Raw genomic sequence first — 13,000 nt, forward strand, 5'->3', positions numbered from 1 at the left:
CCTGTTGTTTTAACCAAACCTCTTAACCTCATTTTACAAAATCCTGTTAGCTTAATGCTAACACATAATGCAAAACACTATGGAGCTAACAGGCTAACGGAACCAGCATATTGCAGTAGCTAGTTATAAAAAATTTTAAATAGCAGACATATGTACATTCTTCATCAATCTATGTGAAAACATGTCCTTTATTGTTTTGGCCCCCAATGTCTAAGGCGCACACACAGGAGCAGCACAATGTCCACCGAATTAAAGAACAAAAATCAGAAGTCCAAAATTGGTAATTCCTTGCATTCTATTAAGTCTAGGGCTGCGCATTATATCGAAAAAATATCGGTATCGTTATAACGGCACATGTAACACGCATATCACAAAGACATGCCATAAATGAATACTTTCATATGGAATCGTATCCTTTTATATAACTTTGGCCAATCAGGTCCAGCCTTAAATGTGCATCAACTAACACTATTACTACTGGTATTACTACTAACACTAAATAACTTGAAAGAAATAATAGTAGAAGAATATGCAAAAAAAAAAAAATGTATTTCTTTCATTAGATACAAAAAAATGGCATTTCTTTAGGTAGGTGTTAAATATCAGGTCTGGAACCGATGAATAACATTTCCATTCATTTCAAGTTGATTTGAGACGGGAATGATTAGAGTTTTGGTTGTGGACACGCAACAAGTCAAGTACTCTGAAAAATTGGGACACAAACATCCACAAAGGCAACTGTCTCAACTCATCGCCCCAAGACAGAAAACGCCACCTAACGGTCTAAAAAGTGCTGACTCGCTGTCGCTGGCCCACCCTGATGATTCCCGTTTGGCCTGTGGCGAAGCGTGTCCTGATAGCACAAGCGACCGATGCGATGGAATGAAGCGGGAGTGGCAGACGGGGTGACGGCGCGTGAGCCGACACAGAGGACCGTTATTAGCAAGTGATTAACGAGGCGCCAACCGACAGGTCGCACATCATCGATTGTGATGTGCTGTGGCAAAAAAGGGAGCTGAACCTGACTGGGGCCATTGCGTTGTTTGGCCAAAAGATGCCGCTTTGCTTATGTCAATGCTAACGTTTCAAAAAAACTCAGTTCGGTAGAAGAGTGTTCATTTGCCCCCTCCCCCCTTTTTGGCTCTCAGAGAATTGGTCAAGTGGCAACATGGATGTTTTTTTCCCGTCTGGCTGGCCGGCTGGGCGTGGGGAGCTGCGGTCCGCCACGCTTGGCTTAAGGTCACTCTGTCCTTGCCCTCCTCCGTTCGGTAGCTCGCAACGCTAACGATGATGAGGCGGCCAAGGGCACTGGGCATATCGATTTCTTTTGAGCCGGAGCGTCCGGTGGGTGTTCAACGTTACCTTGTCGCTGTTGTAGTAGGCCAGGGTCTCGCCGTTGAAGCGCACCCAGCGCCGTTGAAAGACGCACTTCCTGCAAAAAGAACCAAAGGGTCACTGGCGGACGTCGGTCGGAGGAGAAGCTAGCTGTGGCGCGCTTTGAAGAAATTCATTTAGGACATTGTTTTGTTGTGTACAAAGTTGAAGTACTTTGTAAAATGAATGTAACATTTTTAGAAAATGTTGGTTATAGAATTAGTATGATTTGTAACTGCAGCTATACTGATAACCCGCTTACCCATTTTTGGGTATCTTATGGCTAATTTTGACCCCATGTTGGGTTGAGTGCATGGCCCAACCTACCCTTGAGGTGAAAGCTTGTCCAGCCAGCCCATTTTCAGCACGTGAGGTGCTGCAGTGCCGTAAAAGCACGCGTACGGGGAAATATCAGGCAGACGGTCCCCAGGAGTCCCAAAAGACTGGGAGTAGAGATCGCAGTCCACCGTGATCCCGGAAGCAGAGCAAGAGTCAGGCCCAGAGGCCGCTGGGCCGACGGTGTCGTACTCTGTCGGACTTTGCGGCAAACTTGGCAAAAAGCTGGCATACTCTTCCACCGTCGAGTATTCGTCTTTGTAAGGGTCTGGGATCGCCGCAACAGGAGGGGAGTCCTTGTCCTTGGATCTGTGGAGTGGACAAAATGAGCTGGTAGTGCCAGTCAAAAGGCCAGCCATGGCAGGGCAGGGCAATGTTTATTTGAACCGCACATCTCACGTACAAGACAATTCAGAGTGCTTTACGTCAAACATTAAAAGCATGACAGAAAGAGAAACAAAATATTAAGACGTGAAAAAAATCGGAGTAAATCATCTCAAATAATTCGATTGCAGTGTTTAAAACCAAGCATCGGTCTAGATCAAATCAACAATCGCGTTAAAATAAGAGGATCAAGGATCCATTCATGAGTATGCTGCAATGAACTGACAGTTTGAGGAGACTTCAGGTTTTCGGCGTTTTCGTAGTCAGTGTGATGTGGTCCAGTTTTCTGGTGTTTTAAGCCCTGTAAAGGAACCATTACAGTAATCTAGCCTACTGAAAATAAAAGCATTCTGTGTCTGCTTGAGACAGAAAACCCTTCATTGGATCTTTGACTTTCAGGTGGCAATGGGCAGATTTACTGATGGCTTTTAAGTGGTTGTTAAAATTCAGGTCTGAGTCAACAATTACACCAACATTTCTGCAACGACAGAGAGTTAAAGTGAGTGCTGATCTCGGACCTTTCATTTTTGGGGCCAAAAACCATCACTTCTGTCTTTTCTGGATTGATCTGGAGAAAATTCAGGTCCATCCACTCATTGATTTGATGACTGCATTTATTTCACGAAAGTAAGGGGCATGTGATAACACTGAAATGAAAAGTTGCACGTCATCTGCAAAAGTATGATAAGAAAGGTTGTGACGCTCCATAATCTGAGAAAGGGGCAGCATGTAGATTATTAAATACAAGTGGTCCAAGTACGGACCCTTGTGCAACCCCGCGTGTGATCTTTGTACGCTCAGACTCATGCCTACTAATTGAGACAAAGTCGTCCCTGTCTTGCAAGTAGGACGTAAGTAAAACAGTAAGAAAAAGACATGTCATCGGAACAAGTCCTTAAACGTCGAATGCCTTGTGAAATAAATCTATTTTTATCGCTCCTAATCTATTTGTAATCTGTCCCTCAAGTCAAATGACCTTCCATTTTGGCTCTGGTATGCATGGTTACTGTGACGACACTGACTACGCAAAACAATTCTCTCAGCTGATCTGCCGCTTTGGAGACACGTTTGCCACAAAAAACACAAACATGGTCAGAAGTTATTTTTTCTTCTGAAGGCTTCTATTAATAGAGCCAGAGAAGATTAGAAGAGCGGACCGTACCTCTGCTTCTTCTTTTGCAACGTGTCCTTTGGCGCCACTTCTTTTCCACCTTGGTTCTGGAAGGGCCACAGAGGAGATGAGCATCAAATGAAAAGAAAGTGTTCATCGTTCTGCTCGGACACCATTATCGCGTTGTTGCGTTAAGCGGCGCTCACTTTAGAGGCCGGCTGACATTTCTATTAACCTCTTGGGCAACGGAGAAGCAAAGCGCCACTCTGTCATGTGACAACATTAACGCTGTGAGTTGGCACTTTGGCCTGTGATGTTGTTCAAGATCTTAGGGGAGACAGAAAAAAAAACCACAAAAAAAAAAACCCCATCTGTTCCTCTTTGGTAAGCCGCTACGTACGGCGCACCGGTGGGAGTGGACGGCGTCTTACCGGAATGCTTTGAGAGCTGTTGTACAGGAAGGTCTCTCCGTAGGGAGCGATGGGCGTCAAGGTTCTGTGAAGTGGAGCTAAAAAGGAGGCACACCACAAAAAAAGAGTGCTTTTGTCAGGGTGCAGAAAGAAGGACGAGATCATTCCTCATTGTCTTGAAGTCGTTCTGTTGAGATCGGGGCGGCAAGTCGACTTTTCAGGTAACCAAACTTGAACTGAGTCATTCTTTTTATGACAACATTTGAAAACATTGAGCTGTACTTTCTCCTCCTAACTTTGTCTGCGTTTGATGCTGTCAGCTACAACAGCGATCGGTGACAAATGTCTTGTCCGGCTTCGTCAAAAATTCTCTATCTAATCTTAAACACACACATTTAAGTTGTATTTTTTTTTTTTTTTTTAGCAATTTTGCATTTTGTTCGTCAGTTCACAATGTTAGCAAAGCTATGGGAAAACGTATTGAGAGCATAAAAATGCGAGCTAGCGTCAAGCTAATGCTAGCTAGTGGAAACAGAGTTGGCAAGCACTGCATTTGCTCCGTAAGAATTCCTTAAAGCGGAAGTCAACCCAAACATATATTTTTTTTTAAGAATATGTTCCCAGCAGGCCCACTAGTTGAAACGAGGCATTCTGATTCATTTAGCGTTTCTGGAAGATAAGCAGCAAAATGCACTCGTTTTTAGCCATCTCTGGGGGCGGCCATTTTGTCTTCTGTCGACTGAAAATGACATCACAACTGCTCACAACGACCAATCACGGCTGACCCGTTTTATGAATCTGAGCCGTGATTGGTCGTTGCGAGCAGTTGCGATGTCATTTTCAGTCGACAGAAGTGACAAAATGGCCGCCCCAGAGAACGGCTGAAAACGAGTGGATTAACACTTATTCCACAAACGTAACATTTATCAAAATGCCCTGTTTCAACTAGTGGGCTTGCATAGAACATATTCTTGAGAAAAAAAATGTTTGCGTTGACTTCCGCTTCAAGTAACTTTTTCGATAAACTGTACTTGTCGGAGCAGTTTTAGGGTAACATACGTTTTGCTTTTTCTTGAGTATTTCTTGAGCAAGAGAAAATACTACTTTGACACCGTTGAGCGACATTTGGCTCGCTGTATTTATTTGAAGCTGCTTATATGTCTGCCTTCAAGTGTCCACATTTCAGTTTGTACAAGAACCCCTGAAGTTGAAAAAGACATTGCGGTTTTCCGTGTTATCTCTGCCTATTGTGTTGATTCCCCAGCGGACGCAAAACAAAACAAAGTTCACTAAAGACTACTTCTTGCAGCTGAATGGCCTTCATTTAATAAAGACTTGATTTAATATTGCTTTACAGTGATTGTCGGGCAACGTTTCAAGTTGCACGTTCCTATGTTATATTTGAAAGCATCCGTCCGTTTCTCTGTGCAGCGTTTGCTTCTGCTGAGACGGTCGGCGGCGGTTCTATGTTCGGGGGAGGCGGAGGAGAAGAAGAGACTGTGGCCAGACATTATTAGTCTGGAGACCCGAGGGCCACCATGCGTGGGCCGCAGCCTGTCACTGTGAAAGATGACGCCGGCTTCTCCCGAGGATGGCGCAGGACAGAAGATGCCGCCGCAGGCTACACACACACGCAGACTAAAAAGATGGCGGAAAAGATCGAAAAGGCCTCTGGACGCATCAATGCTGCAGACAAAAGGACGGACGGTCAAACACCGTGACGCCTTCATGTCTTTCCGGATGACGCTTTGCAAAGAAATTGCCGCGGAGCGGACGGGAGGGCGTGTTCGGGGCTTCGTCAGCTTTATGAAGGGGCCAGCGGTGCTGCGTGATCGCCGTGCACACTCAGCACGGATGGAGATCGTCATCCAGCGGACGAAACGGCCGGCCGGATCCTCGTGCCGGTCGTCGTGATGGGCTGCACGACAAACGCGCTTCAGCGGCATTCTGGGAGGGGACGCGGCGATCGGCGCCGAGTTGGTGTCGCTATTGATTTGGCTAGCAATGTTGCTAGCTCCTGTTTTTACGGCAGCTCGGTTAGTTGGCATCGCGCCTGCGCCGATGACTCGGGACAGCCCAGCTGACGGCAGGCCAACGCTAATGAAAGCAAGAACGCCGAACCCCCAAGGAGCCTCGGATCTGGGCAAACGAAGAAGACCCCCGTCCTGTTGTCTGTTTCCCAACGTGAACATTCAGCGAGCGCTGTTCACGTGTTTCCATTTTTGTGATTGTCAGAGTGTCCGTTTATACCCGCGCTTGATCTGCGCTATTATGCAAGCAACCTCGTGTGAAGGTGCTTTGTTTGTGTTGAGTGCTGTAAATAGCCAATACCTTCATTGAGGTCACATGGGGTCATGGCCGTGTACATGCTAGATGCATGGCGCTGATGCTTGGTTGCGGACTTGTGATACTTTTTCATTTATGTTTCATTGTAACCTTTTTTATTCAAATTGCTTTAATGAGCTTTTAGAGCTTGTTTCTGAGTTGCTTTTTTAAATGCTTTATCTTATTTTAGTTTTTAATGATTCAAGTAATAGTTTGGTTTTTATATATGACAAATTTGTGGGGTCCAAGAAAAAAAAAAAGTCATTCAGTATTGTAAACGACAATTCCCAAACAACTGTTCGACCTACTTTGTTCCGTACGGCTGGACAGTAACACTGAAAGAATTGAATAACAAAACCCCGTAATTTCCCATATGATGATCGAGTTTTCACATTTTCACTATATTCGTAGTTCTAGTTAGTTTTATAAACAGAAAATGGACTTTCAGTCATTTTTTTTTAAAGCACTTTAGTTTTTATTTTATTTTTGTGAAGGAATCTGTTTGTTTGTTTTTTTCCGATTTTAGTTTTAGTTCTTTCTTTTGTTTTCATGAAGCATAATACCCGTGCTTGGCCGACGATTCTCTCTGTGCCGTTACAGTTAACAGTCAATAAATTGGTCCAAGCAAGTTTTTCCACCATCTTGTGTCATTTATAGGCGATGATCAAAGCCCTTTTAAGGAGGCTTCAATTATTGAAGAGCAGGTGTTCACTATAAAAATGTACAGCGGCTTGCAAAGTATTGCAAAAGTCTGAACTCTGCACAAATTAACTTAATTCCATAGGGCAAACTATTTATAGCAGCTGCTTGTGGGAATGGGGCCAACTTGTATATAAGCACTATACATAGAAATATAAGTGTGCGTGCGTGCGTGCGTGCGATCGGAAACATCTGACTGGAGACATCCGACTCGGGGAGGTGAGTTTGCGGTTCCCAGCACTGGGAAGAGCCGGGCTCCCTCTTTAGCGTCATCTGCGCCTGTTTTGCATCCATCTACTCTTACTCCCTCCCTCCCTCCCTCCCAAACCTTCTTCACTTTTCTCTCCAGTGCCTTTCGTGTGGCGTTCAGAGAGAAAACGAGGCCTAGCGACAGATATGAATCAGTATCGAGGTTATTATACTTCATGAAAACTAACCGAAAAATAAAAAAATTAAAAAAATTTTGTGCACAAAATATAATAAAAATGAGAATGCTTTAAAAAAAAAAAACTGAAACTATTTCTTACTTTTATAAAATGAACCCTAGTTATCGTGACAATGGCCTTTGTTTTCATGTTAATATTGTGGATGTGCTTTTGGGGTTCATTTTAAATGCATTTATTTCGGTATTGCTGGACGGTCGTACAGAAGAAGGAAGGGCAAACCGTTTTTCCAGAATTGCAGTTTACCTTTCTTTATTCAACAACATTTAGTGACTTTTTTCTATCTTGAACATGACAAATACTTTTATTTAGTATAGACTAAAAATAATATTAATAAAACAAATACCGGTACGGTGCTAAAACCAAAAGAAAATAAACAAACAAGGGATTTTCCCAAAAACCAAAACAAACAAACCTGCTGTAATAACAAATCAAACTGAACCCAATTGAAAAAAACAAAAGTCAAAAAGAAACAAAAACTAATGACTGTATAATGAATGAAAAATTCCAAAGGAATTTTGCAGGTCAAGTGCTCGGGAAAAGACGGACAAGACACATTTGACTTGTACACTAAACACGCTCCCTTGCAAGCGCTTGTCTCCAGCAACCATTCGCCTGCGGTGCAATCATTCAACCATTGGTGTAAATCCTACTTTGTCAACTCGTCATCTGGAAGAGGACCAAAAAAAAAAATCCCCGCCACTAACCCCCCCCCCCCCCCCGTGTCCCCCCCCGCCCCCATAAAAAGTTCTTCAAAGCTGCCAGACAGGAATACAGAGTCAGGTCTCACTAGTTGGAGGGGGACAAGATATGAGAGACGCTATTCCCTGAGATGTGTGCCGCCGCTTCCCACGACACAGCCGCAAAACAGCAGACTGCGCCCGCGTGCGTGACTGCACCCCCCCCCGCACCCCCCTCCAACCGTCCCCCCCAGCCCCCCCGTGCGCTCTTTCATCCGGGCAAACAACAGCTCCGCCGACTCCGGCGCTGAATGAAATATTCATGGCACGGGCGTGCCCAGCGAATGCATGCGCGAGACGGCGCGTACCTTTCTGTGTGCCGTTTGCACCGGAGGGACCCCCGCAGACGGCTGGGTGTTGGGCCCCGCTCGTTAGCGCCGCCGGTGCGCGCCTGAGAGGGGAAGAGCACCGAGAAGCACCATGAAGACAACTGCCAACTCGCAGAGTTACTTTCAAAAAGTGCAGCGCTTGAACACACTCCAGCCGTCCCGTACACGGTACTTCAAATTGATGCTTGAGTAAAAGTACAAGGACCTTCACGGAAAATAACTTTGCTACAAAGCTTTGTAGAATGCTACTTAAGCAAACGTCTTACCGTACACCAAATCGGGTATTTGCTGTAGGCGACTGTAGTTGCAAAAATATTTTTTATGCGATTAAATGTACTTTAGTATTTGAAGTACAAGTCAAAGTATTTTAACCAGTGTTGAGAATTTTGATTTTGATTTAGTGGTGCGGTTAAAGTGGAAGTCAAGCCAAACATCTTTTTTTCAAGAATATGTTCCCAGCAGGCCCACTAGTTGAAACAGGGCATTCTGATAAATATTGCGTTTGTGGAATAAGTGTTAATCCACTCGCTTTTAGCCATCTAAGGAGGCGGCCATTTTGTCACTTCTGTCGACCGAAAATGACATCACGACTGCTCGCAACGACCAATCACGGCTCAGATTCAGAAAACAGGTCAGCCGTGATTGGTCGAATGTGAGCAGTTGTGATGTCATTTTCAGTCGACAGAAGACAAAACGGCCGTCCCAGGGATGGCTAAAAACGAGTGCATTTTGCTGCTTAATTTATATTCCACCAACAGAAAATGAATCAGAATGCCGCGTTTCAAGTAGTGGGCCTGCTGGGAAGATATTCTTGAAAAAAATAGGTTTGGGTTGACTTCCGCTTTAAAGATCTGCATGTAGGCTAATGAGCGAAGTAAGCTAGCGCACGCTAGCCTAGCAATCACACGAAGCAGCAAAAACTAAAACATTGACTAAGTTCCCAGGATTGATAAGAATTCAGTTCACCTGCAAGGTTTGAACGCCAACGTTTCTGTCGCTTCGGCTAGGCCTAAGTCGCACTTGAACTTTTCAATTCATCGGAAAGAGTCTTGCACTCCAAAGTATGAAAACATTTCCTGCGAATAAATACGCCCGCGTAACGTTTTGGACATTGGTCATGTGAGTCAGCGGCGGCTGCTCCCAACTCAACTTCCATCATCCATTTCCACTCTTTCGGTACTCTGGGCGGGGAAGGAGGATTTCTGACCAACGAGCTCATTGAACAATGTCTTGGCATTTTTGGTGACGTAATGGCTAACAAAGATGGTTAAGGCAAATGTATCTGAATAAAAGTGTATATGGATGACTTTATGAAGGTTTGCTTTTCCCGGCTGGAACTGGTAAAACTCTTTACATGAAACAACTGCAGGCAGTTATTTTAAGAGCAGGATCTCATTTTGAAAAATGGAGAGGAAACACTTTGCTCAAATGTATCGTTCCAAAAGCAGAAGTTGCGTTCCGCGGATTGCCGCAAGCGTTTGAGAAGATGCGACTGCCAAGGAGACCAAGAAGACGCGTCGGCGTGTGACGGCTGTCGTGAGGATTTAGTGCGTTGGTCAACTCGCTTCATCAGACGCTTCGGGCCTGCTTTTGCTTGCGTGCGGGTGTGTGCTGCAAGTGACCGCGCTAGCGCTCGCGATTTTCGGCAAATATTTCCACCGGCTTGAAGGCCGACCAACCACTTTTGTTCATGCCAAAACGCCCGATTGGTTCAAGCAACGATCATCGCTGCGCAGTGGTCGATGTCGAAAGTCGACGTGTGGAGTCGAGCGGTCGGTTCAGCCACCAATTTGTACTCTGAATTCGAATCTGTCTCATGTGGACTCTTAGAAGACGTTTCCCCTCTCACCTGAGCGGTTCATGCGCGCGAAGCGACGAAGCCTGCTCAGATGAGAGGCCAAACGCCTTCCTCGGTTTTGCGATGGATTCGATGGCTTCAGAACGCAACCACCCGGACGGACCGGCAAAACTTTGTGACAAAGTACCTGTCTTGTTGCGGGATGTCAGGCACCGGTCTGTGCCTGAGCCGGTAAGAGCGAGTCAGTCGTGGACCTTTGTGCAGGCCGCAAGCGTTGTAGAGGGCGTTGTCCACCATGCCGCACCGGGGGGAGCCGCGATCCTCGCCCGGGGGCGGGACATCGGGAGGCCAGGGTGCAAAGGCTTCCGGGGAAATCTCCCAGTCTGCTGGCAATTCGGAAGTTGCGAGCGCCTCTGTGCTGCCGCCGGAGGAGGAGGAGGAGGAGGAAGCGGCGGGATCATCCAACACGGACACTCGGACGTGGTCGGGGTTTCGCCGGGCCGGTTGCGGCGGGCCGGAGTCTTCCGTCCGAGCTCCGAGGCCAGCTCCCGGTGGCAAGGTCAGACTCCCTTCAAATTGCGACTGCTGCCGTTCTTTTGTCCGGTAGCGCTGACAGGAGCCGGCTCTTGGTTTATCCACCAGGAAGATGTTTCTCGGGTAGAGCGTGGGTTTGTGGGCGTCCTCCCCCCGACTTTGCTTCTCCACGCCCAGCGCCTCCAAACCGCGAAGGATGCGCCTGCGGTGCCCGGTGGGGAGCACCTGGAGCTCTCGGAGGCGCTCGTCCGTCAGGCGCGCGCAGTCCTCCAGCGATCGGTAGCCACCCTGCTGGAAACGCGCCGCGTACTGCGAGAGGCGCAGGGCCGAGAGCCAGCGCTCCAGCTCCTGGCCGGGCCCCGGAGATTCCCCCATGGCCTTCTAGTGCGACATCCGGCGCTGAAAAGCAAACAAGAGAGCAGAGCCGCATTTGCTCGGGCTTTTAGAAAGACTGGCGGCGGCGAGCATGACGAGACACATTTGCGACACGGCTCGATGAAGCAGCAGGAAACGCCTCTGAGGCAACCGCCATCCTCGTCGCGCAGCCGCTTTCAAGTCTCACATTCCACTTGGAATGGACGCCACGGCAAGGCCTTGCGCTCTCCCAAAGCGTTCGCCGCATCGCTTCCAAAGTCAACGGCCTTTTCTCGAGCACTTACGCTCAAAGGCATGGCCTTAACTCCTCGCTGTGCACACTTCTTCTCTTTTGAGTTGCACGCAGGCGACACCAGAAGCGCTACTTCTGCTTTCCCGCATGCATACTTGGAGTGCAATGCCATACATGCGCATTAAGAACAGACTGAAGCAGCGTAGCCAGTCGCTTTTTTGGGGGGAAGGCAAGAGGAAAGTCCAAAATATTCATACAGCACAAACTATATCAGCTCATAACACTTCAGTATAATTTCAAATTCAATTCGTGTTTACGCTTTGTAAAGAAAAAAAAATGACTCACAGATGATTACAATTTACTCTCTGTAATTTCCACTAACAACCCAGGCTAACTGCAGCTGCATCACTTCAAGCTACTTCGTGGACACCTTTTTCCCCGCACCGTTTCCATCTTTCGGGGACGTGGCAGCACCTGGTGGTGGCATCGGGTGCTTCAGAAAGAGCACAAAAACAGTCCAAACACTTTGCCGCTGTACTTCAGTAGATTTGTAAGGTTTCTGCTCTTGACTGTTTAGTTGTCCAAGAGCATTTTGCTTTGAGTACAGCACTGACCTTCAAAATGATGACTTTTGTGCGCTAGCCGATTTCAGATTGCAGACTTAAATACAGAAATTGAATCTGTTCTTGTCATTCGTATCTACTTAAGCACGGAGTGTGAGTAGTCTGGCCACCTCTGCATGTTTGCAATCCGGGAGAGGTCAATTCATTTGGCAACAGTCGCGCAAGGAAGCATAGAAAGGAGCCGAGTAGATGGGCGTGTCTGTAGCAAGAGCTCTCGCATTGTGTGGCGCACCACAAGCCGAGCAGAGTCTTCCTAGTTGACCACACACAGAGACAACAACTTAGCGCGGACTCACCTGCAACGACACCACACGAGGACTCGACCGCGCCAAGTTGCCCACGAAAAATGTCCGACACGAGCGTTTTCCTGGGCGTAATTTGGCGCGCCACGCCCCTTTACGCACGGTTCAAACGTCCGCTCGTTCCGCACCAGACAACGAGCTGGTTGAAGATCAACTTCGAACCCCCTCGGTGCAGCACTAAAGTGTATATGCAAGCTTCCTGGTTCCAAGTGCAAGGTGAGGCCGAGCGTGACGTGTTGCTTCGGCGTGTCCCGGCTTGATCTCCTCACATTCGATGCAACACAGTCCGGAATGCAAGGTCACAAACAAAACAAAACAAAAACAAAAGTCATAACTTATATATGTTTGTGACTGTGTGTACATACACGGATATGTATGTACAAATTATATATATATATATATATATATATATATATATATATATATATATACACACACACATATATATATATATATATATATATATATATATATATATATATATATATATATATATATATATATATATACTCACATATACATATATATATATATATATATATATATATATATATACTCACATATACATATATATATATATATATATATATATATATATATATATATATACTCACATATACATATACACATATATATATATATATATATATATATATATATATATTCACATATACATATACACATATATATATATATATATATATATATATATATATATATATATATATATATGTGTGTGTGTATATATATATATATATATATATATATACACACACACATATATATATATATATATATATATGTGTGTGTGTATATATATATATACACACATATACATATATATATATATATATATATATATATATATATATATATAGATATATATGTGTGTGTATATATATATATATATATATGTGTGTGTGTGTGTATATATATATATATACACACACACACATATATATATATATATATATGTGTGTATATA

The 13,000-nt window shown here is 45.2% G+C and overlaps 1 protein-coding gene across 1 annotated transcript in view; it reads right to left on the minus strand.

Annotated features, from left to right (window-relative positions):
- Positions 1-12,232, minus strand: part of arap2 (ArfGAP with RhoGAP domain, ankyrin repeat and PH domain 2) — a 73,972-nt gene extending 61,740 nt beyond the window's left edge. Inside the window, exons 1-7 of the mRNA XM_086056765.1 lie at positions 12,010-12,232; positions 10,137-10,882; positions 8,131-8,213; positions 3,637-3,713; positions 3,257-3,312; positions 1,702-2,019; positions 1,363-1,432 (exon numbers count right to left, since the gene is read on the minus strand). Coding sequence (XP_085912891.1) covers positions 1,363-1,432; positions 1,702-2,019; positions 3,257-3,312; positions 3,637-3,713; positions 8,131-8,213; positions 10,137-10,858 — 1,326 coding nt within the window. The 5' untranslated portion in view covers positions 10,859-10,882; positions 12,010-12,232. The remainder of the gene's footprint in view (positions 1-1,362; positions 1,433-1,701; positions 2,020-3,256; positions 3,313-3,636; positions 3,714-8,130; positions 8,214-10,136; positions 10,883-12,009) is intronic.
- Between the last annotated feature and the right edge of the window lie 768 nt (positions 12,233-13,000).

This window comes from Filicampus tigris, chromosome 2 (genome assembly GCF_054856515.1).
Source record: "Filicampus tigris isolate MCC_2025a chromosome 2, RoL_Ftig_1.0, whole genome shotgun sequence".
Lineage (NCBI taxonomy): Eukaryota > Metazoa > Chordata > Actinopteri > Syngnathiformes > Syngnathidae > Filicampus > Filicampus tigris.